Raw genomic sequence first — 27359 nt, 5'->3', positions numbered from 1 at the left:
AACACCCATCAGACTGGTGTGCTGCTTTGATATTTTCCCCTACCCGTAGCAATATGGACTATCCTGTTTGCAGAGTATTGAAGCTACCAACTCTTCAAGAATCGCCTTGCTTCAGCAGCATATGCCAGTGATGCCCATCCCGATATCCACATTCTCCACCACAGATCCCCAGTACAACATCACAAACTCCCTTACAAACTCCACGTCCTGGGCATAATACGGATCGAGCTCCATGTCTACCAAGTCCTGGTAGGTAAGCTCCAAGCTAATTTTGTGGTTGGAAGTCAACGAAGAGAAGAGTGAAGCATCCTCGTCCCTGTCGTCGTCAGCCTCGGCCTCAGTATCCGAGGACCCGGGGTTCTGCTCCTCCAATTGCTCTATGACAATCTCGTTGATCAAGTAGATCCATTTCTTGGTCAAGCTGTGGAAGAACCCGACGATATTCACCAATTGCATCATATCCAAGCTTCCGTTGCGATCGTTCTTGGATAACGGCTCACTGTGGGTGTTACTCACCACCTGGCCAGCACTGGCAAACCACGAGAACGCCGACCAGATGGATTCTCTCCACGAGACTGCCTCTGTGGCATCGTTCACCCACCACGCAGGCTCGTCTGCGACCTCGTCATCAAACTGGTTCAACGATGTCGACGAGATCTTTGTGTGCACCGAATTCAAGTCGTCGGTGGACATGTTGGTCTTGTTGGTGAACTCAGTGGTTAGCCTGGAGCCAGTGGACTTGTGCAATTCGTTGTGGATGGCCTTGAACTTGTAGTAGTCCCTGACGGTAGCCTTGAGCTTCTTTTTCTGGTCGAGGGCTCCACCCATGTCCTTGTGGTTATAAATGGCAGGATAGTCGCTTTCCTCGTCGTTGATAATTACGGCAATGTCAAACAAGTTTTTCTGGTAGAGCAAGACGTCGTCGTTGGTTGAAGCCACGTACGCTTTTGTCTTCAAGAGATCCAGCCCCGTTAAGTCGTTCAAACCAACGTTGTATATGGGCTGCGAGTAGTAGTTGTTCTTTTCGTCCTTGGACACCGTTTCAATGTTCTGGGGAATCACAGTCAAGAGCGATAGGATGTAGGAGAACGAGTTGACCGTCAAGTAGTCGGCATTGTTGCCGTGATTGCGGTTGAAAATCAACACCCGTTTTCTCAACAAGCTCTGCTTGAAGAGAATAAAGATGAGTGGCCCAAACAAGTCCACGAAGTTGGGCAACTTGGTCAACAAGTGGTGGTTGATGTCAGGCTGGAGAGGCACTACACTGAGGTGGGTTATGTGGGAGGTGAGCGATTGGTAGAGGCGCTCGAAGATGTCGTAGTTGGCGTAGTTTCCTTCCTGAAGAAACTGTTCCAAGTTGGTGTCCAAAATCTCGGAGTATTCCCAGCCATTATTGATGAACTCGTTGGGTTTCCAATTTGTATGAGCCACTGCCAGTTGGCTGGCGGTGGGATCGCACACCACCCCAACGGAAAACATCTTGACGGTGTCTCTGTCGATGCTTCCTTCGTGGGGCTGGTCCCCCACGATGTACTGGCGAAATCGGCTCTGTCCGTAGTAAAGCTTATTTTGGTGACTGTGGCTAAGTAACACGGTGGCCTTCTGGTACTCGTGGATGCCCGAAGGTAACGCCTTGTAGTCCAAGCCGTCCAAGGACATTCCTGGCACCGAACATTTTGACCAAACAAGCTGGTAGCCTGACCGGATATCAAACTGAGCAACAAAAAGGGCCACGACCTTCGACGGATGGTACTTCGATTCTGGCATGGCGTGACAGGCTAGGAGTCTAAGAAGCTGGGGATGGAGTGAAGTGTTGGTACTTATTGGTGATAGCATTTTCTGGGGTGCGATTAGCCCACGGTTCCAGTGTCGCAGACCCGAGCGACATTGTGACTAAGACGGAGGAGGGACGACAATCAGTTCAATGGAAATAGGAGCTTTTGTAAGCCAATTAAATAGGCATGGAAGCTTAGGATTGGCACTCGATCGAGCATTCCATTCTGCTTCGCTGCGCTCCAGCCAAAAACCTTTTGCTGAGCTCCAATTCGTGGTGTTTGCAGATTTGATTGTCGCAAGCCTAATGCGACATACTTCATCTCGTATCTCGACCGACAGGCATATGACTACTGGCAGGTCAAGAAGATAACTGACTAGAACCTCGAAGAGCACCTTGACCACTAGGATTTGACACAACCTTTGGCACATCGGCATCTTGAAGTAGGTACAAAAGCCACTGAGCATGGACCCCCGAGTACGAAACTTGTATAGAAACTTGTTGTATATGGGCCGAGATTACCCCGTCCAGTCGGGAGGGTATGGCAAGTTCCGACAGGTGTTGAAGAAGTCGTTTCAAAGCACTCGTGCTGAAAACGAACAAGATATGGCTGCGGCGCTAGAGAAGGGCGAGTATGTGACCAAAGAATTGGAGGCCCTCTACTTTCTCTCCCGGTATCGGGATCTCAAAAGGAAGTACACTTGAGACTAGGAGGTAGTGGTTAGTTATTACGACTTGAATAGCTTTTTTTCAGGCATAACTCAATGAAATTAGCTCATATCAGAAAACGTAGGGTTGAAACATTGAATTAAAATACTCTAATATTAACACAGAAATTAAAGCCAGGAAGTCATTCGTTCGGTGGTATTGGTGTATGTTCCATCTAAGCTAGTGACGTACGCGAGAAAGTGTAAGAAGCTAACGCATCTGTGCACCTTCGACTAAACCAAGGAGTCCATTCCCACCCCGGCTTTCGAGTAATTCAGCCCAATCTACAACTTGATTCTTTATGACGTAGATTATTATGTAGCTTAAGATCTGACTCTCAAGATGAAGTTGACGACAACAGCCACCAATAAAAAGACACACAACATGGTAGGACCAAATCTGTCATCGTATGGACCAGAGCCCCTCAATCTGATGGCCTTGGCTCTCCAGTGGTAGGTGACTAATGCGTAAATCATAGTTAACATGGCAATGAACGTGAATAATCCAGCAGAGATTCTACCCACAGAATCTCCGAAATTCAACAAACCGACACCCAAGGATCCCAAGATGACGGTGAAATTCAACCATGAGAGAAAGGTTCTTTCGTTGGCGAAGAACACCTTTGGTTCGACTCTGGCTGGTAATGCAATTCTTTTGGTGGAGGAAGACATGATGAGGCACTACTGATTAAAACACCGGTGATATCTCGCCAATTTTATCTATCCTGCTCAGATTACGTCCTGCATGCTTGTCACTAATACCAGCCCTACACGTGGGGTCGGCTGATGACTGTGTGCAGGCGGCGAAAGTATGGACTCGATACTAGGGAGGGCTGACGACAGGTGACCACTTCAGTACTTGGACGGTTGATGTCGCTGGTGCTCCCCAACAGCTACGGTTACAAAGCTGTGTACCTGTCACCAAGTAGTAACGACGTGGTGCTGTAATTTGGGGCTTAATATAGTCTCAAAAAAGTAATTTATACGAAAAACTGATTAATTCACTTAATAATATCAGCGAGGAATTGTCACCTATTGAGAGTCTAGTTCTGATGACAGGAATTAATATATGGAGCACGCGCTGAAGAGTGTCAGGACGCACACCTGACAGCCGTAATCAAGATGCGTCATGTTGAGTCTGACATATCTGTGACTTACCCATCGGCTTGGCATTCCCTGCACATGCCGTGATGCCTGCCGCGATAGTATGTTAGTAGGGGTGTGTGCCTCAAGAGAAGGCCCACGATCGAAAGTAGGGAAAAGATGGACTTCTGGTGGTATAGACTGGGAAATTGGTAGGAAGAATATTTAGGATTTAGATTATTGGCATGGCATCAGATTGACCAGTCAACTTCATAATAGTCGCCAGCCCCAAGGGCCCTGTAAACCTACCAGATACCTGACACACGATACTCGTGGACTATTTTTATCTCAGTCAGAAAGGATCTGGATCTTTGCCTGTAAATTATTCTTATAAGGGTATGCTTTCGCAATGGCTACAAGTGATGATGCACTTTATATTCGGTGTGCAAAGAGCTAAATAAGATTACAAGAATACGAAGATTATGAAATAATTCTCAAGGCCTGTTAAAGCTAGTCTAGTATTTATTTTTTTTTTTGTTCGTCTCTGGTTGCTGATCTGTTTTACCACTTTAAAATCATTGCTCACAAGGATAAGAGGAATGCTGGAGCCTACGAACTGATTGTACAACTTTCAGATCTCCAAATGATAGTCCCAATGCAATAATATAAGTAACTTTTTTTTTTTTGCCAATGGGAAGTAGTCGTTTTTTGATGATTTTTTGCATTTTTTTGTTTTTTTATCTTGCTTTTTTTACCAATGGAAAGTATATCATGCCCTACACCTATATGAGCCCATAATTCTCAAGTATTTTGCCCGAGCTAGCTGTTTAAGGTTATAAACCCGCTGAAAAACTCCTGCCTTTTATTAGACTACCACATGTTTAGATGCAGAAGACCGCCTCAGAAGCGTTTCAGAAATTGCATATTTTTAAGGCGAATAACAATCACGAAAACACGACTTACACAGAAATAGCTTCACTAGCTCAGTTGGCAGAGCGTCAGTCTCATAGCATAAGTTGTGTCATCTGAAGGTCGACAGTTCGAACCTGCCGTGGAGCATTTCTTTTTTGCCGGTTATTGGCAAATCTGGACTATATGCCGGATCACTTCCCTTTGTGAACAATATAAACAAAACGCGCTACTAGACACTCCCACACCTACCATCTCGTGTTTACCTGAAAAGAATACCCTGCCGTCTACCGTTACATCTGCATAAATCATCACCACCGTTTTCCCTTTCCACACTCCTTGCCCCCACCACGTCCATCACCACCATCATCACATCCATGAGCAATGTCATATAAATACATAAGGTCTCCCATGGGACCATCACCGAACGTGTCGGCCAGTCATAAACGACAATTCTCTAACGAGGACGATAACACATTTCTTCCTCCAGCATTAAGCTCCTACAGCATCGCATTGCTCAACGACCGCACCAAGGCGTCGCCATCCAGCTCCAACGACGTCAGCGTCACTGGCATATATGAGTTGGACTTTCCGGAACGAACTCGGACAAGCAACTTGAAGAGCCGGCTCTCGGTTCATTTCAAGGATGCCGAGCGCGAGGCGCTCGCCCAGCCGAACTCAAAGGAAACTTCCAAAGAGCAAGCCTCCGATACCCACAACACATCTGCATCATCTCATCATTCGTCATTCCAGGAAATCCAAAGTCATCACATGTCCCACAATTCGTTCAACCAGAGCTCCCACACTCACACCACCATCTCTGAGGATGACATCATGGAAGGAGTGGAATCTCCCCATCATCTCGCCTCCAAAACACCTGCCACCACTCCCGGTAGCAGCAAGCATTCCAACGAAGAACCCTCAGCATCACACTCCAGCGTACACACCCTTAAAAGAATAAGGGGAACTAGAAGGTTTGGTAAGGTTTTGGGTCCTCCTAAGCGTGCATCCAGACTTAGTGATCATTACCTGAAGACTGATATCGAGCAAGGTTATGACAGCCATAGCAACTTAGCCGAAGATGCGCCACCACCATTTTCTCTTGAGCCAGTAATTTCAACTGGCCAACCCGTCGGATTATCAAATGAGTTGCGCAATGAATATGAAATTGACCCCGAAATCAGAAAGGAACCAGACACTGTTCTCTCGCTAGTTGATGACAACAACTTATTATCCAAAAATAGGGAATTAGAATTGAGAAAGAGGATAGAAGACCAAAAAATCCTTAATGAACTACAATTCCACATATCTAGAGTTGAGTCTCCAAATCTAGATGTGCAAGACCAAGAGAATAAGCCTTCACCATTGGATGGCAATGAGAAACTATTTTCTGTAAGACAGGATCAAGAGAATGCTGAAGTAAATAATGTGTTCCACCCCAAAAAGCCTCAAGAAAGAACTCCTTTACTTGATATCCCAGTGGCCTCCTTTAATTCACTCCTGCATGATTTAGAGAGTTTTAGAAAGCCCAAAATACCCAAAACAAGAAAAGAAAGTTTGCCTAATTCATACCAACATAAGTCCGGTACAAATAATTCTCAGAAAAATGGTTTTAACCAGCAAGCCACAGGAAATCTGGTATTTCCTCCAGCAAAACAATACTCATCTGAAAATAAATTGCCCCATGTGCAATTACCCATCCAGCAACCAATACAACCACCAGCTCAAACTCCAGCACAACCATCGGCCAAATCAGAAGAACACAAGAAGAAAATTATAATTATTAATGGAAATCAATACGAGAAGCTAGAATTGTTGGGTAGAGGTGGATCATCAAAGGTGTATAAGGTGAAGGCACTTGTTAATAATCGACTCTACGCCATAAAAAAGGTGACTTTTGATCAATTTGATGAGGCATGTGTCAAAGGTTTTAAGGGTGAGATTGATTTGCTCTTAAAGCTTAAGCATTCCGATAGAGTTGTTAAGTTGGTAGATCACGCTATTGGTGAAGGTTCAATATACTTGGTGATGGAATGCGGTGATATTGATTTGGCACATGTGTTTCAAACAAAGCTCAGTATGAATAACCCCTTGGATTTACATTTTGTTAAGTACAATTCCATAGAGATGCTTAAATGCGTGAACGCGGTGCATCAGGCTGGGATAGTTCATAGTGATTTGAAGCCGGCAAACTTCTTATTTGTCAGGGGGATTTTAAAGATAATTGATTTCGGAATAGCGAATGCTGTCCCTGACCACACTGCCAATATTTACAGAGAGTCACAAATCGGAACACCTAATTATATGGCACCTGAAGCATTGGTAGAGGTCAATCAGACGTTTCCTGGGCTACCTATCTCTGATAACAATGGATCATACTCCCAAAAGAATACATGGAAGGTTGGAAAACCTTCTGATGTATGGTCTTGCGGTTGCATCGTCTATCAAATGATTTATGGGAAGCCTCCGTATGGTGGATATTCAGGTAATCAGAGAATAATGGCTATCATGAATCCCCAAGTTAAAATAGCCTTCTCTAACAAGGGTATTGGAGGGATTCCCGTGCCTCAAAGCGCAATAGAATTGATGCAGAACTGTTTGGCCAGAAATCCGAACGAGAGATGGACAATCGACCAGTGTATTAACAGTGACTTCCTCAAACCAAAAATCGTGAGCGAAGGTTTCATTAGGGATTTGGTTCATCTGGCTGTGAATTATGGTTATAACAAGAGAATCAATGGAGGTGGTCCCATGACCTCTGACATGTACGATACATTAGTGGATTCTGTCTTGAAGCAGATAGAGAACTTGAATTATGGGTGATCGTCATATTAGCATATACTAGTTCATGGGGAACTAGGTCAAGGTATATAAGTACAATAATATAGAACGTGCAAATCGTAATCACATAGTACGTGGTGTTTAGGTTGTCTATCAATACAGGATAGAGAGTACATTTACAATTCAACTTAAAGCATTTATCGTGTATCTTTTGGCGTAAGTTCATACTTAAGGACTCTTAACGTGGACCCAACTTTTCCAAGATTCTTGGACCTTGTTCTTCCCATTCTTGTTTCGAGATCCACATGTGCTCTTTGTCAGCCATAATGTTGGCCAATACCGCACCACCGATGAAAACCATGTGTCTTCTTCTTGGAGGATCTTCGATTCTTACCTTAAATTTGTCCAATCTAGAAGCGTCACCCTTTAAGACCTTTGTTAACCATAACTGTTTCAATTCCTTCTCCAATCTAGATGGCAAACCTGGGTACATGGAGGATCCACCCGATAACACAATTGCTTTGAACAATGAAGATCTAACGTCAACATCGGCACTCTGAATGGTATTGAATAATGTCTCACCAACACCTGGTTGTTCAACATCAACTAAATGTGGTTGGAATAAACACTCTGGTGCTTCGAATCTTTCCGATCCAACCTTAATGACTCTACCATCAGGCAATTCATATGACTCTACCAAAGTGGTAGTCTCTTGTGCTAATTTTGTATCCAAGTCCAAGTCGTAAGACACGTAACATAACTTTTCCTTAATTTGACGAACAGTTTCAAAATCAGCGGTTCTATTGAATGCATATCCACGACGCAATAAAAGATTGATCAAGTTTCTAGTGACATCTCTACCTGCGACATCCAATCTCTTCGTCAAATGGTTCAAGACTACGGATTCGTAAACTGGAACAATATGTGTCACACCATCACCCGAGTCGACTACGACACCAGAACTTAAACCTTGTGCGTATAACGCCAAAACTGCTTGGATTGCGACGTAAACTCCGCCGAACTGGTATTTTTCAAACATGACATCACACATGGTTTCTCTGTTCTTCAATGGGTTCATTGGGGGTTCGGTCAACAAAATCTTTTCACCTTCGGTGGGCTGTTTCAATCTTTCGTAGAAAGCGTAGTCCCACAAATGTTCCATGTCTTCCCAGTTTTTGATGATACCGTTCTCCATGGGATAACTGATTTGTAACAAGGATCTGACCTCACTGGCTTCACTTCCACACATGATGTCTTTGATTTCGATATCATTTGGAAGGAGTATGTTTCTTTCTTCTGCTCTCAAGATGGGTCTACCAACTATGGAGGGGAATGTGTGGTCAGGGAAGTTAGTCCCTGCTCTACCGATTTTTACAAAACCTGTACCTTGGTCGAGAACTAATGGTTAGTACTGTTTTGGATGTCAATGGCACCATGTGCTAGCTGTTCGAAGATCTGGGTTGTAGCCGTCACATTCTGAAATAGACTGATTGATTTGGGGGTTTATAAATATGCTGTGGACCTGTCATGTACCAGTTGTGAACATGCTGAATTTCTAAATTCTAGATCAATCATCATCCGAAACTCATTATTGACTATGCAATACCTAATGGATTGACACCAAATAGATGCTGGTTATCGAAGGCTGGTCTGATCTTTGTCAGGCACTGGTGGAAACGAGGCCAGCAAAATGATTTCTCGCTTACCACCCAATCGATCCCGTGACACGAAGCTTCGACGCCCATCACCCGGCTTGTACCGTTGTATACTTACCAATTGGTTGCCCACTCATGTTTGATTGATGTACTGTTGTTGGAACTATGACTATCACTGACTTGGGCGCTCACTTGAAGGTGGATAATCACGCCCGCGCACGACCAAGTAGAAATAGCTAGCATGTATTGAGATGTTCTATGATAGGTGATCCACGGGATATGACTACTATCATATAGATGATATGATTAAGAGTCGTTACTAAAGATGGTAAAAAATTATCATTTACAGAAAAATGGACGGTGGTAATTAATCATACATGTTTTAATGAGCTATGAGGACAAAGTGATTACTCTACACGTTCTGGTAGCATGTATGCAAAAGTCAAGTAGGAGGTGTGACTCTTGACTTCGGTTTCGATCTTGGTGACGTTTCTCCACTGGAACTGCTCGTCACCCTCTCTGATTCTGATACCTTTTCCGAATGGATTGAAGCCCTTGCCTGTGTTTTGGACCTTTGAAGACTCACTTGGTTCGGGCAGCACTTCTGAATGGTCCCTCTTCTCACCAATAACTTTGGCGTGTCTTCTGTTTTCGATTCCCTGGTTCTTTCTCGACTGTATGTCCTTCAATCTTTTGACGACATCTTTGATGTCTCTGACCATGTCCTTTCTGGCTTCCCAACGTCTACCAGCCACTTCCACCATCTCAATATTGGTCCAGCCATTCTGCTGCAATGCTTCCACAGTCTTGGCCACTTGCTCTATGCATGGGGAGAAGCAACATATACCCACTTGGCGCACTTTGGAGATGACCTTAGGGAGATGTGGAATGGCAGTCCAGGGAGATGGAAGATCGAGGAAAACTACATCACCATTAACTTCAGTTCCAAAGTTTGCAGGCACTTCTATTTCGAAACCGTCATTGCATACGTCACGATGGGTGATATGAGTGTTGACCAAACCGTGGCCTTCCAATTCCTTCTTCGCCTCCAAGTAACGGGGCTCATGGAATTCGTAGGTGAACAAGCGCCCATCCAAACCAATGGCTCTGGCGAAAGAATGGGAAAATGATGCTGATCCGGTACCAGCTTCTATGATTCTTGATCCACTGGTAACTCCCAACCTTTGCATGATATAGGATGAGTCGGGGGTGTAAACGATCTGAGTCCGATGGGGCAACGAAAGAGTCCACATCTCAGGTGTTGGGTGTAACAAGTGGATGAACCCATACCCTTTTTCTCCTCCCATTTGTTCTCCATATTTCAACCCGATCATTTTGTCATGCTCGTAGTGTCCATATCTGGTGTTTAACAATGCTCCTTTTGTGACGGTAATTGGCTTGATGGTTCCTCTGCTAATGAAGGCGAGAACCAAGTCTCCCTCCTCTATGTAATCCTTGAATTTGAAGAAAGACATGCTGATGATAACTGTGAGTGGATGAGTTTTCTCATATCCATCGAGGGAGTGCATATAAACATTCGATAATGCATACTGGTTCAAATTGGAGAATAAAGAGAGCACAACTGCAGACAACTCCTACATCAAAACAATGAAAATTGTCGTATGTCTTACCAGGGTAGGTGAACTCCTTCTGGTTTACCCAATATTAATTAAAGAATCAGGCTTATTTATTCGAATTTTTTGAGTAGTTTTTTCCCACGAATCTCCAAAGAGTGATAACCAAGGATGCCACAGATACCAGCAGAATCTTCATAGGGTCTCGGTGATCGGAAAAGTTCGTTTCTCCCACCAGGAGCCCTACCCATGCTATGGGGCCTGGGTGGAACCAGCTTATCGTTCCATACTGGGTCGTGCGCACCCACAAACGACGAAAACTTTTAAACTCCCACCACCGCAATATCAACGCCAACTACCATGTCCAATTCGCCCACACAAGCCCAACAGCAGCCGGCTGCGCCTAACTCCGGATCCCTGGACTCTAATGGACCCAATGTTGAAGACTTATACTTGGAATCATACACTTTCACCACCGCAGCTGCCATAGTTGGATCGGTGGATAGAAAGACATTCGTGTTGTTGAGGGACGGAAGGAATATTTTTGGTATATTAAGAACTTTTGATCAATTTGCCAACTTGGTGTTGCAAGATGCTATAGAAAGAATCTACTTGAAAGGAGAAGATGCCAGTCAGGGACCAGTTAAGTTCGGAGAAGCCTACCGTGGAGTGTTCATGGTGAGAGGAGAAAACGTAGTCATGATGGGAGAGTTGGACATCGATAGAGAGGACGACCACCTTGACCAGTTGGAGCAAATTCCATTTGATGATGCTGAAAGAGAATTGAAACTTGTGCACTCTCAAACCATCCAAGACGAAAAGGCAAGAAGCAAGAGATTGTTATCTAAGGGTCTCATCAATGACTTCACCAAATCCGATTTATATTAGTCATTTCACGAGATATGAGTATTTCATTTCATGTATAATACACCAACGAGCGTACGAGTCTCGAGACCAATGTGCTGTAAGCGTAGAATAGACCGTATAAGGGGGAATAGAGTTACAGAAAGCGTGGTGGTGGATGTGGATCATAAATCTTAGTCGAAGTCGAATTCGACAGTAGTCGTTTCTAGTAGTGCCTAGACCCCCAAAATAGAAGTGGCATTCCCACTACTTTCTTTCAAAATGGGTATTGTCTTTGCTCTTCAGCTCTCAATACAAAATGCAAACCTTACCTAATGGCTTTCAACGAAAATGTTTCGTTTCACTCAATTCCGTCTACATCGATTTCAAAAACGTAATATATACTCGTAAATGAAGGCTATGAAACTAAAATGCACTTTAAGTTCACAATTTGGCAATCTTGGCTTGTTGAGCAGCATGTCTCTCAAAGAATTTATCGGCCTCCTTATATTTTTTCATCTCTTGTCTAGCCAATTGGCCTAAATGGGCCTCATCTGGACCGTCAGCAATTCTCAAAGTTCTGGCATGGGCGTACATTCTAGCAAGCTCGACATCGTTAGAGACACCCTCGGCACCAAACATCTGGATACCCCAATCGAGCACCTTCAAGATGGTTCTTGGGGTTTCTATCTTCGCCATGGCGATTTCCTGTTGAGCACCCTTGGCGTCGGAAATGTCGATCTTGTGTGCTGCATTCAACACTAATAATCGGCACTTTTGGATATCAATCTTGAACTGGGCAAACTGGTTAAGATAGGACTCCCAACGCATCAAAGGTTTACCAAAGATCATTCTATGGTTGGCTCTGTGCTGGACTCTGATCAACGCAAACTCACCAGCACCAATGAGTCTCATACAGTGATGGATTCTTCCAGGGCCCAAACGGGACTGGATCAACTCAAAACCCCTGCCAACGTCAGCCAAAACCACATTTTTCATTTCCTCAGCATCCACCTCGTAGTCGTTGAATTCAATTTCACAGTGTCCGTGTGGTGCGTCGTCGTATCCAAACACATCCAAAGGTCTGAGGTTTTTAGCTCTGCCAGAAGCCAAAGCCTTTTTGGCATCCAATACTAAGACGGTATGGTTGCGGTATGGTGCATCTGGATTGTCGTCGGTCTTGCACATCACTAACCACACGGTGGTTCTGGGGTCACCAGCACCAGAAGCAAACCATTTGAGCCCATTGATGACGTAGTTACCCTTGGCGTTTTTCTTAGCCGAACAAGAGATGTTCAACGCATTGGAAGACGAAGTACCTCTCTCGGTCATCAAGAAGGCAGATCTGATATCTCCATTCAATAAAGGCTTGAGGTACTTTTCCTTATGCCAGGGAGTACCGTACTTGGCAAGAAGCTCCATATTTCCCGTATCTGGAGCGTTAGTGTTGGTGGCTTCTGGAGCGCAGAACGAGCGGCCCAAGTAGCCAGCCATAAGACCATATTCCAAGTTGGTGAACCCTGGGCCCTCGGGATAGTGCTTGGACAAGAACATATTCCAGAGGCCCAATTCTTTGGCCTTGGCCTTCAATTTCCCAGTGACCTCGGGAGTGCTTTTCCATCTCTTGGATGGTTCGAGTGAGATTTGGTCGTGATAGAGCTGGTCGGCAGGAATACACCAGTCATTGACAAAGTCCTTGGTCTTTTGGATGTACTCAAGTCCCTTGGGGGAAATTTTGTCGAGGAAGATAGCTGGGATTTCGTCTTTAACACTCATGCTGGAGGTAGTTACAAGTAGTTACGGATTCGCAGTGCGACCTGCCTGCGGTTGTGCTCGATTTATATACTGGACTGAACAATCCGATCCCCACACGGTATACTGCACATGTCAAACGGTGGGGAGAAAATGCAAACATCTCCGGTGGGTGGTTTACAGGTTGGATCGGATTTTCCTCCGGCTCCTGCACCACCATGCAGGGGCCGAAGAATCCATATTTGCAAATTTAGCGAGAATATGGCCATTTCCTGCCAGATTGAAGCACCCTCAAGAGTTGCCTTCGACCACTTGGGCAAGCGGGTGATGGAACTGCAGGTTCCCTAAGATTTTTCACATCCGATCCAAGTGCATCCAGGAGAGCAGGAAGGGTCAGAAACGTTTGCAGTGAAGGTGTCCTGACTTTTCCGTGCCTTCTCCCCTACCAGCAACCATTTGCCTTGCGTCAGACCACTGGGGGAGTGGGTAGGGTAGGTTGAACAGGGTGTAATTAATTGGTCACGTGTCGTTGGTCACGTGTCGCACCTCGCGATTTGCCTTCGAATTCACTCAGCGAACTATCTTCACCACACCAGCCATGGAGTACGACACCGACACCCCCCAGATCCCTAACCACACGTTATCGGAGCATCAATTCCTTCTAGGAACCAACATCAGCAAAAATGAAAGGGCCAGACTCTTCAAGGAAATGACCGCCATCATTGAGGCCGATTCTATGGCCCCATACTACAAATACTTGCATGAAGAAGTGGATGATTTCCCATTCGACGAGGCATTATACACCAAGTTTGCGCAGAAGAATGAGGAAAACGCCACCTTGCTCAAGCTGCGTATCAAGGAAGCCGAAGGTGAAGACGAAACCGAATGGGATATCTTGTCGGCCACCCTTAGACTTGCAGAACACTACACCACAATCGTGGACCACAAAAACGCTGTGGAAACCTACAAAAAGGCCCTCGAGTTGCCTCAAAGCACTGGAAGCAAAATTGACATCTTGTTGACCTTGACCAGAATCGAATTCTTCTTCAACGATTACCAGTTGGTCTCCAAGTACTTGGAACAAACGAAGGCGTTGATCGAGAAGGGTGGTGATTGGGAGCGTCGTAACAGATACAAGACTTACCATGGTATCTACTTGATGGCCACCCGTAATTTTGCCGAGGCCTCCAAGCTTTTGACCGATTCGTTGGCAACCTTCACCTCCACCGAGCTTTGTTCGTACGAACAGGTGGCCTATTATGCTATCGTTTGCGGTGTATTAACGCTTGGAAGAGTTGATTTGAGATTGAAGATCATTGAGTCTCCTGAGATTTTGTCAATCTACTCCTCGGCCCCCTCGTTGGAGCCATTGTTGAATCTCACCAACTCATTGTACACTTGTGAGTACAACTGCTTCTTCCAGTATTTGTTGGAATCATATGACGCGCTCTTGCTCCCAAATAAGTACTTACACCAGCATGCCAACTACTTCTTGAGAGAAATGCGTTGCAAGGCCTACGGTCAGTTATTGGAGAGTTACAAGTCGTTGAGCTTGAAATCTATGGCTCACAACTTTAACATTAGCGAGGAGTTCTTGGACCAAGACTTGTGCAAATTCATTCCCAACAAGAAGTTGAATTGTACCATCGACAAGGTGAACGGAATCATAGAAACGAATAGACCAGACAACAAGAACAGCCAGTACCACCTTTTGATCAAGCAAGGTGACAACTTATTAACCAAGTTGCAAAAGTATGGTGCTGCTGTGAAGTTGAGTGGTGCTGAGAGAGTTGCTTAGTCTAGCGAGCTAGCGAGAGTGACGTACGTAACTGAATATAATACGGAAGGATAGCGATAGTAGAATATGTAGCCATAGAGTGGAAGGAAGTGCAACACCAAGAAACCAGAAGTTCACATCGTCCTCCACATAATGAACAAACTCATTTCATGACTGTAGAAGGTTCAACCAACTTCGACAAACAACCCATCCAATATTGTAGGTATTCAATTTATGGTCCACAAAATAAAATCCCATTTATGACTGTAGTAACACTTGAAGAATTACAAGATAGATCAATCGATTAAAATTGTGATTCTAATCCTTGAACCCATCGTAGTACCTTCTATTCACAGGTTTATGCTACTGTATCCCTGAGATTGTTCTTGAAGGTCTATCTCTAAACGGCCTAGTAACGTCCTAGCTCGAAGAACATCAGCAGATACTCATACTTCACCGCCGCCTCCAAGCCCATAGAGCCTAGATTTTATGATTTGAATCTTAGGTTGACTTACGAAAGTGCTTTCTCTCCAATCGTCCTGCACAAACCACCAACACTTTTCATCAACAGATGAGAAACTCCACCAACTACATCACAATGGCTAAGAAAGGCTCGGGCGTAGCCTCAAGCGTGCTATACATCGGTCAGATACCATACGACTGGGACGAGTCTGTAGTCAAGTCCGTGGTGTGTGGGTCGGGAAAAGTGGTGGAGGTAAGACTTGGTTTCGATTACGTGGGCAAGAACAAAGGGTTCTGTTTCGTGGAGTACCAGACCAAACAAGACGCCTACAGGGCCATCCAGTTATTGAACCAGGTCAAGTTGGTGAATGGTGGCCAGGTCAAGAAGTTGCGGATTGAATCGTCCAAGGAAGGTTTCTTGAAGCTGAGTGCTCCGCTGGAACAGAAACCGGTGTTACAATTGGATCGCAGTAAATTGCCCAACTACGTGGTGTTGCCACCAGAGATGAACGGTGGCGTGGGCGGCACTCCTCCCGTGGGGTTTGGTCAGATGGGATACCAAATGAACCAGCCCTCGATGAGCCACGCCCCTGCTCCAGCAGCGCCAGCCATCACTCCGTTGGTTCCCTTGAAGTTTCCTCCCGCGCCTCCCCAACTTCCATTTGCTGTTCCCGATAAAATCAACGAAACTCTCAGCAAGATCCCCCCAGCCCAGCTCATCGAATTCATCTCTACCCTCAAAAATATCGTGTCTGGTCCCGAAGCCGCCAGGGCGTTTGAGGTTTTCCAGCTCTCGCCACACTTGGCGTCGACTGCCGCCCAGGCATTGTTGCTCATGGGGTTTGTTGACGAGGACGTCATCAGCGATGCCATGAAGACCGCGGCTGCTCCGTCCCCCGCCCCGGCACCCGTTCCTCAGCAGCCGTTCCAGCCAGCATACGGCCAGACGTTCGCACAGGCAACCCTGAAATGGCCCCACTTGCCACCCAGAACTCAGGCAAAGCTTACAGCCATGCCTGCGGACCAGGCAGAGTTGATCGCCCAGGTGTTATCATTGCCTGCGGATCAAATCAGCTCGTTACCATCCGATAAGCAACGAATGGTGACGGACTTGCGGGCGCAATATTTGTGAGGAGCGCGATGCACCAAATCGCAGAGGTCCCAAACGATCCACGCAGAGACCAAGACGGCTACGTGAAAGCATCTTAGTGTTTTGTTGTTAAACACATCGCCACGGAGGTCCCGACGACCAACCCCAGCCAACACCTGGAGCCCGTGGCTCTACTTAAAGTACAGGCGAGCCACCATGTCAGTGGCTGCTGAACTACAGTCACCCAACCTGTGGTGCAATGAACCTCGCCGTATCGCTAATTACACTCCACATTTCACACATTTCTTATTTTAGAATATTCTGATAAGACGACCACATACGCCTGTGCACATCCTCCCGGGCGGACTCAACGTGCTCCCGGTGTCCGGTACCGTAATCCGTGTGCTGCTAGCGAACCACGGATTTCCACCATAGAAGCAATTTTATTTCTATTTAGCAAATAGGGCGCACTGGCGCAGATTGTACGAAGCACTCAAGATGACGTAAATAGGCGTAGAAGCGACCATCGCACCTTGGTCCAACTTATTTGACATCCCCCATATCACCATCGTCCTCCCTTACCAATCCCTCTACCTTCTGCTAGCTCTCGTGCCTCCTGGATCAGCTAGCTTCTGCCTCCATCTGTGTTCCTAGGCTCTGTGCACGTGACCCACTCGCGATCAACTTTCCTACTCCAAGACCTGCTGGTTTCCGGACACCTCTATCCTCGATTCCTTCCAGCTAGCCACCCTCCGTCAGGCCCGCGGCTTCGAGTTCCTTATTAACTACAAGGAGAAGGCCCCGAAATCACCAACACCAACGGGCAAAAAGCGGGTAAAAGTGGTCATTCAATCGAAACGTCTTACAAATCCACCCATTACAAAGGCAGGGACTCCACACACACATCCCCAACAAGAACTTCACCTACGACACCGACATCGACCACACCCTCTCATCGCATTCAATCCAGCATCCTCACCATGGACTCCCCCAATCGTGGCAACTTTCTTGCCAATACCGTCGTTGACGTGGACGTGGAAACAGGCGTCAGCGACCTCCCAATATGGATCCGGGACGTGCTTGAACGAGCGCTTACCGCCAGTGGCATTCCTGGATTCAGAATGAATGGCAAACTGGCATCGCAGGACGCCATCGATAGCTTGCGAGAAGTGCCTATCCAAGACTTGAAGGAAAAGGAGTGTGCTATCTGCTACGAGCTGTACGAAGAGGTGTCTTCTGCCACCAAAACCAGCTCCCAGCCCACGGCGAACGACAAGTCCCACGCAAGAACACATACCCCTGATTTAGCTGACAAGTTCAACGATCCGTCGCTATTCATGCCTACCGACGAAATATGTCATTATTCGAGGTTTCCCATGCGAAACCTCGCTACCATAACTCCTACGACGTTAGAAGAAGCATTTCCCGGGTATAAGCCGGCGAAGCCATCCAAGAAAGAGGAAGAAGCACCCCACACGCCTGTGAAGATGCCCTCCTGTGACCATATCTTTGGAAAATCGTGCATTATAGAGTGGTTGAAGAGCAACGTCAGTTGCCCTTTGTGTAGAGAGGAGGTGGAAGCCAAGAAGAACGATCCGAAGCTGAAGCGATTGAATCAAATTCGTGCCAGCATGTTTCATAACTTCAACGACCCGAATGACGTGGTGAACCACCTCGCCAACCACTCCACCGACGTGTTCAACCCCTACCGTCGTCCGTTCAATCCTTCCATCACGCCTTTGACCGACTCCTTCATGCACCAGGACTGGGCTACTCCCTACAATTTGGGCATGCAGAGAACCGAATCCCGCGAGCCCAACCTCATTCTTCCAAGACGGTTCCCCTTCCCTGACTCCGGAGATAGGGCGCAGGAACGGCCCACCAGGTTCCACGCGTTTGATACCACCAGCATGGCCAACCCCAGAACAAATGGCCCAAGGCAGACCACGCCTCGAGACACCAACCCTCCATCCAGAGCTCCACCCGCGGTGCCGGCACAGAGAGCGTGGTTTGAAAGCACTCCTGAAGATGAGCCTGCGCCAGTTTCAGAGCGAGCCACGCTTTCAACTGCCACTTCGTCCAGCACCAGATCGTCGCTGGGGTCCCCTAGCATGGGCACCAGCGCGCCACACTCGCGGTCTGGGGGCCCAGAGAGAAGAAGAACTACAGGCAGAACCCACCCCTACCATAGACCTGAGTAGCCCTTCTATTACATCATCCCTGCAGCTGCTTCCTTCCATACAGCAGGCACCTGAGCCACCTTCCCCATTGGGGTCGCTAAGTCATGGCACCCGGTTGTGGACAGCAATCTATGGCAGCAACAGCCACAAACCAGGTGGTAGTGTGCAGTCGCGCACAGCAAGAATTTTGCATCCGTCTCAAGCAATGGTTGCTACGGTCAGCAATCCACTCAAAATTGCAAGCGGTATATATAGGAGGAGCCACCAGTTTAGCTGTCAACAGAAAGAGAAATTACAAACATGTTTCGCCAAATTGCATTAAGACAAACTAAGACCATCTCATCCTCGATGAGACCATTCAGTCAAACCCCTGCCAACTCGGGGGTGATTGATGCGGCCAAGGAGGCATTGAAGACTGCCAACAAGAAGATTGGCGAGGTTGCTGCTGACGGCATAGAAAAAGCCGAGCAGGTCACCCCAAATAAGGACACCGTGATCAATGCTGCCGACAAGGTCAACAAGAAGACTGGCGAAGTGTTATCTGAAGGAATAGACAAGGCTCAAAAGGTGACGCCTAACCAGGACGACTTGTCGCAGGCCGCTGAGAACGTTGGTGACAAAGTGGCTGATGCTGCTGACAAGGCCAACAAGAAGACTGGCAAAGTGTTAGCCGACGGAATAGACAAGGCTGAAAAGGCCGTGCCAAACGCCGCCAACAACGCCAAGAGCAAGGTTGCCAAAAACCACGAGGGGTACAAGGACTTGCAAGACAAGGGCTCCAAGACTGAGACTGAACAAAACCGTCCAGATGACGCTGTTTAGAGGCTTCTGATCAAAAATGATGCTACAGTGAATGTACGTAATGAATGCATTGAACAATGAAATATGACAATTGATGTAGTAGGTAAAATTAGCTTTGCTCCAGATTCCTCACTACCATACAAGTAGTTGGTGGACCTTTATTGCAAGTTGATTAGCAAATAATTGTAGTTGTTGTAATATGAACCGCAATGAAAGAACATCCATATCATATAATAACACCGTGTAGTTCCAGCGAATCTCTCAGCCATTTAGTATAGGTTGAATTTCGTAATATTTTTGTAATGTTTTCGTAATCATTTCGGAATGATTCAGTCGGTCGCCATATCTTCTACTCAACCGCAATTTCCTATCACAGTAAATACGATCCAATCCTGGAAATACTTACTTGCTATTTGCTACATTGTTTGGCTTCGTTTCAAATATTCATTAATCTCTATCATACACTATTTTGCAAAGTTGTGGAATTCTCCAGCATTAATACCTTTATCGGCGGTGGGTTTCAATTCTTCAGGGTGCGGTATTGGGTAGGAAGGTTGCTCTTGAGCGGGTTCTACCTGCTTCGGCATGCTTGCCTTTCTTTCAATGACCGAAAGATAATTCAGCGGTACATACCCGACTTTACCCAGTCTAGATCTGACTTTCCACCACTTACTTTCGTTTCCCAATGGATCCAACTTGGACAAGATGGCCACCAATTCGTTTGGCTTCAACTCGATCTCCATGTTTGGGTTCTCGGGGTTGAACTCGTATAATGCTTTGGCAAACTGCAAGTTTGCCGGGTCGATTTGGCCGTCTGGCCCTACGGCTCCTGGTCCGCCCATCATCTGCTGTCTGCGTTGTTGTTGTTCGTTGATCTTTTGGATCGCTTTGCTCAACAAGTATGGGAATCCGATGGATGCGGCCAAAAATAATAAAAGTGGTTTGAATGAGATTCTGGGCTTATTTGTACCTGCAAGTCCACCTTGTTGTCTCTTGATGTTTTCTTCTAACTTTTTCTGGTTCTTTTCGAATTTGGAGAACTCCTTGAGGTTGAGTCCATAGTTGTAAGTTTTGCCGGTGATTTTGTAGAAGATCTTCTTGACAAATTTGATTAATGCAAAGATCCCCAACAACGAGCCCAAGGCGTTCTTGAGGTTGCCAAACTGTTCTGCCAAAGACACCATGGTGAAGAAGGAAGAATGTGTGGCCATGTATGTGGCTTCAAGCATCTGAGCAAAGCCACCCACGGCTCCGATGATGGACTCGATGAGCTGGAACGTGGCCTGGGTTCCTTCGCCCAAGCCTCCCTGGCCCATCATGCCTGGTTGGCCATACATGCCACCTCCCATACCTCCCATGCTTCCGTAGCCGCCCATGCCGTACATGGATGATCCAAGTCCGCCTCCATACATGGACGAGCCGTATCCTCCGTAGCCCCCGTAGCCTGAAGACCCGTAGCCTCCATACATGGATGAGCCGAGGCCTCCCCCTCCGTACATGGACGATCCGTATCCCCCAAGACGGGAGCCGTACGAGGACGAGCCGTAGGAGTTTGCTGCTCCATACGGGCTGCTAGTGGCCATGTTGGAGAAATCGGATGCTAATGATGTTGGTCTTTCTGGGATACTGGCGCCAGTTGCTGATGTTGCTCCAGTGGTGGTGGCACCCATGCTGGTGGCGGTGCCGACGTTGTTGATGCTAGACATGCTTGAGTCGCCTCCTGAAGCTGCTGCTGATGATGTTCCTGAGCTGACTTCCCACGGTTTGGTTCTAGGAGCAGACATGGTTATAAGTAAAGACGAAGTGATGGAAGGGTTGAGAATTTGGAGAGGTTCGACGAGTCGCACGTGAGTCAATGGTGGGGTAGCCGAGAGGGCGAGGTGCTGGGAGGAGACGGTAGCGAGGGTAGGGGAAGACCGCGGAGTGGCGTGAGCGGTGGCACGGGCAGTGGCACGCCGCGGCGGGGGGGTCACCCTGGGGGGAGGGCCTCGGATGTCTTGTGACAGTGGGCGGCGCGGGGCCCTGGCTTACATAAGCACTTACTAATAAAGCATCCTATTGCTATCTAGGCTATGGTACAGGCAACGAAAACCGGCAGGCAGCGCGGCCTAAGGCAAAGGCTCGGACGAGCTGCTCAACCGGTTCAAGTGGAGGTACGCGTCGGTGCCGTAGCCCTCCATCGAGATCAACTTCAAGTCTCCCCCGAAGTACTGGGCGTACAACCGAGAGATGGGCAATCCGTAGCCGAACCCGGCCATGGGCGCCTTAAATGAGGTCTGGTTGTACTCGGGCTCCAAAACGGGGGTCTCACTGACCGTGGTGTAGAGATAGGTCCAGATCAAGGGCACCTCACTCCGAGCAATGCCTCCTCCCTCGTCGCTGATTTTGATGGCAATGTCCTCGGTGCCTTCAGAAATGATCACCTTGATGGGAGGGAACTCCAAGTCGTTGATGTCAATATCTTCCTCCTTGAGTTGGGGGTTCTCTTCCATCATTTTGGCCTTCAAGCGGGGGGTATGGAACTCGATGGTGGCCCGGAGCGAGTTTTTCAACGTTTCAAAGAGCATGTGGATCAAGTGGCCTGGAACGTACATGAAGCTGATTGCATCATGGGGAGCAATCAACTGGATCTCGGGGGCCTCGAATAACCCATAGAACTCCTCGCAAATGTACTTAGCTGTGTCAATGGCATCCTGAGCAATGTCGCCCACGTTACAGTCGGTGCATACTACGCCCACATAGTTGGACTTGGACGACTTGTTGTTGCCTTTGGATCCGTTCAAGAACAGCGAGATACGTTGCTTGGTGGGGGATGCCTGAGCCATATTGAGGGCCACCTGCTGGCCGATCAACATGCGGATGCCAATCCTGGACATGTAGAACCTGTCTAAAAATGTTTGGATCTGGGAGTTGACTTGCACAGTCTTGTGGGTATTTTTCCATTCTTGCACACCCTGGGCCATGGTGGCCACGGTGGCGTCGTGGCGCTTTTTGATCTTGGTCAAGGCATCGTAAACCAGCTTGTTGTAGTCGTAGACCTCTTTGGGCCACACGATGTTGGTGGGGCATGGATGGAAGTAGGTCTTGCCAAAGGTCGGGCTTTCGCTGCGGGACTTGGACGATTGCGATTGCTGTCTGGGGTTGGAGTGGCGGACTACGATACCGTCGTCGGAAAACACGTTGTTGATGGCGGGATTGGTGGATTCAGCGCTGGCAAGGTTGGTGGTTTCTTCGAGAAGTGGGCTTTCGTCGGCCACGTCCTTGACACTGCCGTTCGAGAGGTTGTTGGAGTACAAGAGCTTCTTGAGGTGGTCCGATATCTCCGGCTTGGGCAACTCTGTCAACTCCTGGAAGCTCTGGGCGTACCAGCTCTTGACCTTGATGGTGGAGGGCAGCTCGTTCAAGCCGAGGGGGGCGTTGTCGAGATCTTTGACCTTGAGGGCCAAGCGGATGGGCAACTCCTCCACAATGAACTGCGATGCCAAAAAGATGGACCCTGGCAGCGGGTTGGGCCCGAACTGGACCATTTGTCTCAACGAGATGGACGTCTGTTTGTAGGAAGCATACTGGTATATTTTGTTCCTTAGCTGGGTGGTGAATTCCCAGGCGGTTCCCATGGTGGCGAAGAGTTGGAAGAAGGATCGAATTGTGGAAGATGCAACCGGTCAACGCAGGCTGCAAGGAAGGAAGTCTGGGGTCGGTGGACGGATGGTGGACTGAGTCAACCCCAGATTATCACACGCACGTGAACTGTGGGGGTGCGCGCGCACGACCCTCGGCCGCTCGGATGGTGTTGCGGGCCTACGGACATTATCAGTGGTGTGCCACGGGCCAGGGGAGGTAGGTCACGGGTGGATGGTCGGGTACCGACCGGCATTTGGTCGCCAGGCACCACCGAGGTGCTCGGACCACAGGGGGCCTTTTGCGACGGTTTCTGCACCCATGCTGACAATACGGCACCACATGGTCCGCCCCTAGCCCCTGGAGCCTCAGCCCCATTGGCCCAACATCCTTCGGGGGTATTCTACCATTGCCAGCGATAACATCATTTCGGAGCTGCAGGTCCGTGGGCCCGATCTGCCGAGGGTGCGAATTTCGCAGCAAATCTGACTCACGCCCGGTGGTGCGTCCGTTACTCCGAGATGACTCAAGTTCCCCGGATCTACGGCTCCCATCCAGGCACGGTATAAATATCCCTGCCACCCCCCAGGTAGTTACTTCTCATCACTCAACACAACACAACACAACACAATAACCATGGTCGCTAAGCTTATCTCCACCTACAAAACCGCCTCCAGATGCTGGATACCTGTCAACCAGAACTTGAAGGCCAGCATTGCTAGAAACTTCTCGTCCAGACAGAGATGTGTCAACTTCAACAACATCTCCAGCCACAACGTTGTTGCCAACGACGACGTCTTGGCTGCTGGTGCCGGTGCCCACGCCACCGGTACTTCTAGTGCCAGTGCCGAAGAATACAACTTCGAGACCTTCGAGCCATCTATCTTTTCCAGCGAAGAGATTCACACTGCCGGCCCTGTCAGAAGACACGAATAGGCCAATGGCCCCATTGTCACACCATACCTTTCAGTTCTTCCCGCCTACTAGCCTAGGCTGTATATAACGATTAATGATTACGAAGTATTAACCATCGTGTAGTTTCAAGTGCCAATGCGATCAGCAGTTATCGCATTGATGCGTTTTTCACAGGGAAGGGCCCCTTTCAGCCGTTTATCCGCATAAGCCGCCAGCTGTGAAAAATCAATCGAATTTCTGTTATGAACGGGGGAATTTGATATGGTGGCCGCACCAGAGAGGTTGGTCATCAATACGAATTCTCTTCTACATAGGAATTGCCTATCTTTGGAGGATTTCCAATATTTTCTGGGTCGAAATCTGTATACCTCCGCAAATGATCCAGAAATCTCCACGTGGAGAAATATCAGATCATTCCTCTGGCTACATCCGTGGCCGAATTGCATCACGTGCGAGATAACGGGGGTAAAAGGATTGGAGCGATAAGAGTGGGGGGCAACGCGCATGACCACGGGGACACTCACGTGCTCAAAACTGCTAAATCACGGGCTAGAAATAACGTGCAATGGATCACGAGTAACATGCCTATGCGGTACCTTCACCGAAATGAGTCACGTGAGAAATTGCTTATTCAGCAGCTTTCCTAATCACGCGCAATGGATCACGTGACATATCACGCGCCCTACATCTATCAGCCACACGGTTGACATGGCACGTGATCATAGCTACACCCTAATTACACGGATCAACTGCCATCCGCCACCAACATGTCGTTACGGATTGCAGTGGGCCAATTGTGCTCGTCGCTGAACATCGCTGCCAATGCGCGCATTGTCAAGAAGCTTCTCGCTCAGGCAGCCGCCCACAAAGTCCAGGTGCTTTTTCTTCCTGAAGCCACCGACTACCTCTCCAAAAATGCAGCCCATTCGTTGAATCTCGCCAAAAGGGTCCACCAGGATTTTGTGGAGGAGATCCAACGGGAGACCAAGCGCTTGGGCCTGTTGTACGTGGCGGTAGGGATCCACGAGCCCACAGACGGCGGCAAGCGGGTCCGCAACAACCAGCTCTGGATCGACCCTCACGGCGTGATTGTGGAGACCTACCAGAAAATCCACCTATTTGACGTGGACATCAAGGATGGGCCCACTTTGAAGGAGAGCAACTCGGTAGAGCCTGGCTCCAGGGTGATTCCCCCTGTGGGTACGGGTGGCAGCGACGCCTTCCAGGTGGGACTCGCTATCTGCTACGATATTCGGTTCCCTGAGCTAGCACTTCGGTTGAGACGGTTGGGGGCAGATATCATCACGTTTCCGTCCGCGTTCACGGTCAAGACGGGTGAGGCCCACTGGGAGGTGTTGGCAAGGGCCAGGGCTATCGACACCCAGAGCTATGTGGTGATGGCAGCGCAGTGCGGTGAACACGACACTGAGGCTGACCTGGAGGCCAGTAGTGGCGGTGGTGCTGGGGGGTCCAGTGCGCCGTTGGCGCGAGTGAGCTATGGCGAGTCGCTAATTGTGTCGCCATGGGGCGAGGTGGTTGCGCGGCTATCGAAGTTTTCTGCGCGTGGGCCTGCTGATAGCGACGGCGACTACTACGAGTTGGGGGTGGCCGATCTTGATAAGGACAGCTTGGAGCAAATCCGTCGCAATATGCCGTTGCTTGAGCATCGGCGTCCCGATGTGTTTGGGTACGAGATCTAAGTGAGGGGAATGGCTGCACCATCGTTGGTCAAAGGCCGCCTGGTGCGATGAGCAGCAACGCACGCCACCAGAACGAGCAGTGCGAGTAGAATAAACTGCCACCTGGAACGAGGGAGGGGAAGCGCAGGGAAGGCCCAACGAGGGGATGGGACGGGTGCCGCAAACGGAGGTGTAGCCACCATCCCTACCGTGCTTATCCTTACTACCCCCCTCGACCCTAGTACGATCGTACACCACCGGAGGGGTACCAGGGACCTGCCAGATCCAGATGTTTTCAATTTTCAGTCCATAGCCTCAATAGACACCACCATAATGGGAGGGGAACGGAGGGGTAATAGGAGGCTGGCACCGCCATCGTAAGATAACGGCCCGCGCCCACAGCGAAGAGGGGAATCGCACCACGTCGTGGCTGCGGCGTGGTAACCTGTCTGGGACGCGCGCGATGGTGTTGGGACTGTGGTTGTTCCGCCTTCGGAGCGCCTTCGTCCACCAAAAATAGCACCCCTCCCTGCCACCCCTCACTGGCGCATTTGTTGGCGTTGGACCGGAAAAACCCCTCTAGGCCCACGCCAAAGAGGAGAAGGCTATACGAGCTTATCTCCCCTCCCTTGGATGCAAATATATAAGAGGGCGGCAACCGTTGCAGTTTTTTCATCTAGATGTTCAACCATGTTTAGACACTTAATCAGAGAGTACTCCAAGTCGTTTATTGCCGGGGCCAGAACTAGCGCAGGCGCTAGCTCCACCCCCGTGGCCATGAAATCCCCCCTCACCATCTACCACAACCCTGCCTCTCCCATCTCGTCTCAGCTTTTGGCTAAGCTCTCCAAGTATTCAACATTACCTTGCACCAGCACCCGCTACGAGCCCACAGCTGTCACCAGAAGCGCCTCCTCCACCAACCAGCTTGCTGATCCCGCCAAGTTCTCGTTCAACCTCAAGACAAACCAGCTGCTCACATTTGCCGACTACGAGTTCATTGTCAACGAGTGCGCAGACATCCACCCTCACAACACCCATGTGGTGCGTCGCCTCCTCAACACCCCCAAGCACGCCCCCTTGTGCGTGTCGGACTTCCACAAGCTCTCACACACCGAGTTCCCGGTGATCATCGACTACGATCACAAGTTGGTGGCAAACGACGAGGCCTCGTTTGATCGCATCATGCAACACTACTTGCTGTGTGGCATCCAGCACCTGACGAACCTGACTGCGGTGAATTCCGCCAGATCCCGCCCGCTGTCGCAGGCACACATCCACCAGCACAGCTTGGTTCACCCACACGTTGCTGAATTTGCCGACTTGTTTTAGGGGCCGTGTCTCATCGTTATAGAATAATCCCCCGGAGATGAGACCGCCAGTACATAGGTAATAAATCTAATAATAGCATCCTGTAGCCCCGAATGGCAACCATTATCCATACGTCCCGTACTAATTGGCCATTTACCCAAGTTTGTTCCATATTATTTTAGTGATTATTCACATACTAATCGGTGATCTACCCGAATTTGTGGTATATTATTTCTTAACATAATCGGTTATTTGCCCAAATCTGGTCTGGCTATTAACTAGTACTTCAAATTGCTCTGTATTATTTGAATATTAGCCTGGCTTATCTATATGCTCTATACTATTCTACTAATGGCTTATCTGCACTGTATGTCCTAACTTTTCAATAATTCACGATACTAATGGCTTATTTCTTTTGTCTCTTGAATTTATTGTTTCGGCCATT

The 27359-nt window shown here is 48.2% G+C and overlaps 18 protein-coding genes and 1 non-coding gene across 19 annotated transcripts; 11 read left to right on the top strand and 8 right to left on the bottom strand.

Moving 5' to 3' along the window:
* Window positions 1-111: 111 nt before the first annotated feature.
* CANTADRAFT_53076 (uncharacterized protein) lies at window positions 112-1767 on the bottom strand (the record flags this gene model as incomplete). Its single annotated transcript, XM_020210154.1, has 2 exons — window positions 112-316; window positions 353-1767. 2 exons carry the CDS (start codon window positions 1765-1767, stop codon window positions 112-114), a joined length of 1620 nt encoding a protein of 539 aa, XP_020063482.1.
* A 472-nt stretch (window positions 1768-2239) lies between these two features.
* CANTADRAFT_53237 (electron transfer flavoprotein regulatory factor 1) lies at window positions 2240-2479 on the top strand (the record flags this gene model as incomplete). The annotated part of the gene is made up of 1 exon (XM_020210181.1): window positions 2240-2479. The coding sequence occupies one exon, from the start codon at window positions 2240-2242 to the stop codon at window positions 2477-2479; it is 240 nt and encodes a 79-aa protein (XP_020063481.1).
* A 326-nt stretch (window positions 2480-2805) lies between these two features.
* On the bottom strand, window positions 2806-3153 carry CANTADRAFT_52948 (uncharacterized protein; the record flags this gene model as incomplete). Its single annotated transcript, XM_020210139.1, has 1 exon — window positions 2806-3153. One exon carries the CDS (start codon window positions 3151-3153, stop codon window positions 2806-2808), a length of 348 nt encoding a protein of 115 aa, XP_020063480.1.
* A 1383-nt stretch (window positions 3154-4536) lies between these two features.
* On the top strand, window positions 4537-4623 carry CANTADRAFT_t177. The gene has a single exon. It is a non-coding gene; the product is annotated as a tRNA-Met (tRNA).
* A 100-nt stretch (window positions 4624-4723) lies between these two features.
* MPS1 (serine/threonine/tyrosine protein kinase) lies at window positions 4724-7296 on the top strand (the record flags this gene model as incomplete). The annotated part of the gene is made up of 4 exons (XM_020210951.1): window positions 4724-5524; window positions 5669-5792; window positions 5871-6082; window positions 6197-7296. Exons 1-4 carry the CDS (start codon window positions 4858-4860, stop codon window positions 7294-7296), a joined length of 2103 nt encoding a protein of 700 aa, XP_020063479.1. The 5' UTR covers window positions 4724-4857.
* Window positions 7297-7492: 196 nt separating this feature from the next.
* Window positions 7493-9046, bottom strand: ARP2 (actin-related protein 2; the record flags this gene model as incomplete). Its single annotated transcript, XM_020211734.1, has 2 exons — window positions 7493-8652; window positions 9028-9046. 2 exons carry the CDS (start codon window positions 9044-9046, stop codon window positions 7493-7495), a joined length of 1179 nt encoding a protein of 392 aa, XP_020063478.1.
* A 270-nt stretch (window positions 9047-9316) lies between these two features.
* Window positions 9317-10384, bottom strand: CANTADRAFT_26488 (tRNA 1-methyladenosine methyltransferase subunit; the record flags this gene model as incomplete). The annotated part of the gene is made up of 1 exon (XM_020207778.1): window positions 9317-10384. The coding sequence occupies one exon, from the start codon at window positions 10382-10384 to the stop codon at window positions 9317-9319; it is 1068 nt and encodes a 355-aa protein (XP_020063477.1).
* A 459-nt stretch (window positions 10385-10843) lies between these two features.
* CANTADRAFT_6748 (uncharacterized protein) lies at window positions 10844-11371 on the top strand (the record flags this gene model as incomplete). The annotated part of the gene is made up of 1 exon (XM_020210955.1): window positions 10844-11371. The coding sequence occupies one exon, from the start codon at window positions 10844-10846 to the stop codon at window positions 11369-11371; it is 528 nt and encodes a 175-aa protein (XP_020063476.1).
* A 399-nt stretch (window positions 11372-11770) lies between these two features.
* On the bottom strand, window positions 11771-13102 carry CANTADRAFT_53154 (uncharacterized protein; the record flags this gene model as incomplete). The annotated part of the gene is made up of 1 exon (XM_020210167.1): window positions 11771-13102. One exon carries the CDS (start codon window positions 13100-13102, stop codon window positions 11771-11773), a length of 1332 nt encoding a protein of 443 aa, XP_020063475.1.
* A 574-nt stretch (window positions 13103-13676) lies between these two features.
* On the top strand, window positions 13677-14876 carry RPN7 (proteasome regulatory particle lid subunit; the record flags this gene model as incomplete). The annotated part of the gene is made up of 1 exon (XM_020210140.1): window positions 13677-14876. One exon carries the CDS (start codon window positions 13677-13679, stop codon window positions 14874-14876), a length of 1200 nt encoding a protein of 399 aa, XP_020063474.1.
* A 577-nt stretch (window positions 14877-15453) lies between these two features.
* On the top strand, window positions 15454-16449 carry CANTADRAFT_90700 (cleavage polyadenylation factor subunit; the record flags this gene model as incomplete). The annotated part of the gene is made up of 1 exon (XM_020211733.1): window positions 15454-16449. One exon carries the CDS (start codon window positions 15454-15456, stop codon window positions 16447-16449), a length of 996 nt encoding a protein of 331 aa, XP_020063473.1.
* A 977-nt stretch (window positions 16450-17426) lies between these two features.
* Window positions 17427-18260, top strand: CANTADRAFT_35360 (uncharacterized protein; the record flags this gene model as incomplete). The annotated part of the gene is made up of 1 exon (XM_020208633.1): window positions 17427-18260. A coding segment is annotated over one exon (834 nt), but the record flags the coding sequence as incomplete, so codon positions are not given.
* Window positions 18261-18887: 627 nt separating this feature from the next.
* On the top strand, window positions 18888-19409 carry CANTADRAFT_6743 (uncharacterized protein; the record flags this gene model as incomplete). Its single annotated transcript, XM_020210953.1, has 1 exon — window positions 18888-19409. One exon carries the CDS (start codon window positions 18888-18890, stop codon window positions 19407-19409), a length of 522 nt encoding a protein of 173 aa, XP_020063471.1.
* A 518-nt stretch (window positions 19410-19927) lies between these two features.
* PEX13 (peroxin) lies at window positions 19928-20857 on the bottom strand (the record flags this gene model as incomplete). The annotated part of the gene is made up of 1 exon (XM_020208739.1): window positions 19928-20857. A coding segment is annotated over one exon (930 nt), but the record flags the coding sequence as incomplete, so codon positions are not given.
* Window positions 20858-21496: 639 nt separating this feature from the next.
* Window positions 21497-23005, bottom strand: PDK2 (protein kinase; the record flags this gene model as incomplete). The annotated part of the gene is made up of 1 exon (XM_020211732.1): window positions 21497-23005. The coding sequence occupies one exon, from the start codon at window positions 23003-23005 to the stop codon at window positions 21497-21499; it is 1509 nt and encodes a 502-aa protein (XP_020063469.1).
* A 640-nt stretch (window positions 23006-23645) lies between these two features.
* Window positions 23646-23945, top strand: CANTADRAFT_6740 (uncharacterized protein; the record flags this gene model as incomplete). Its single annotated transcript, XM_020210952.1, has 1 exon — window positions 23646-23945. One exon carries the CDS (start codon window positions 23646-23648, stop codon window positions 23943-23945), a length of 300 nt encoding a protein of 99 aa, XP_020063468.1.
* Window positions 23946-23997: 52 nt separating this feature from the next.
* On the bottom strand, window positions 23998-24561 carry CANTADRAFT_264018 (uncharacterized protein). Its single transcript, XM_020207756.1, has one exon. It carries the CDS (start codon window positions 24428-24430, stop codon window positions 24050-24052), a length of 381 nt encoding a protein of 126 aa, XP_020063467.1. The 5' UTR covers window positions 24431-24561; the 3' UTR covers window positions 23998-24049.
* Window positions 24562-24691: 130 nt separating this feature from the next.
* Window positions 24692-25624, top strand: NIT2 (putative hydrolase; the record flags this gene model as incomplete). The annotated part of the gene is made up of 2 exons (XM_020210149.1): window positions 24692-25370; window positions 25416-25624. 2 exons carry the CDS (start codon window positions 24692-24694, stop codon window positions 25622-25624), a joined length of 888 nt encoding a protein of 295 aa, XP_020063466.1.
* Window positions 25625-26293: 669 nt separating this feature from the next.
* CANTADRAFT_41131 (uncharacterized protein) lies at window positions 26294-26935 on the top strand (the record flags this gene model as incomplete). The annotated part of the gene is made up of 2 exons (XM_020208855.2): window positions 26294-26454; window positions 26512-26935. 2 exons carry the CDS (start codon window positions 26294-26296, stop codon window positions 26933-26935), a joined length of 585 nt encoding a protein of 194 aa, XP_020063465.1.
* Window positions 26936-27359: the final 424 nt, after the last annotated feature.

Source organism: Suhomyces tanzawaensis, assembly GCF_001661415.1.
Source record: "Suhomyces tanzawaensis NRRL Y-17324 unplaced genomic scaffold CANTAscaffold_5, whole genome shotgun sequence".
NCBI classification, from domain to species: Eukaryota; Fungi; Ascomycota; class Pichiomycetes; order Serinales; family Debaryomycetaceae; genus Suhomyces; species Suhomyces tanzawaensis.
The sequence above is the reverse complement of the archived record's forward strand: the minus strand, read 5'-3'. Positions and strand labels throughout refer to the sequence as shown.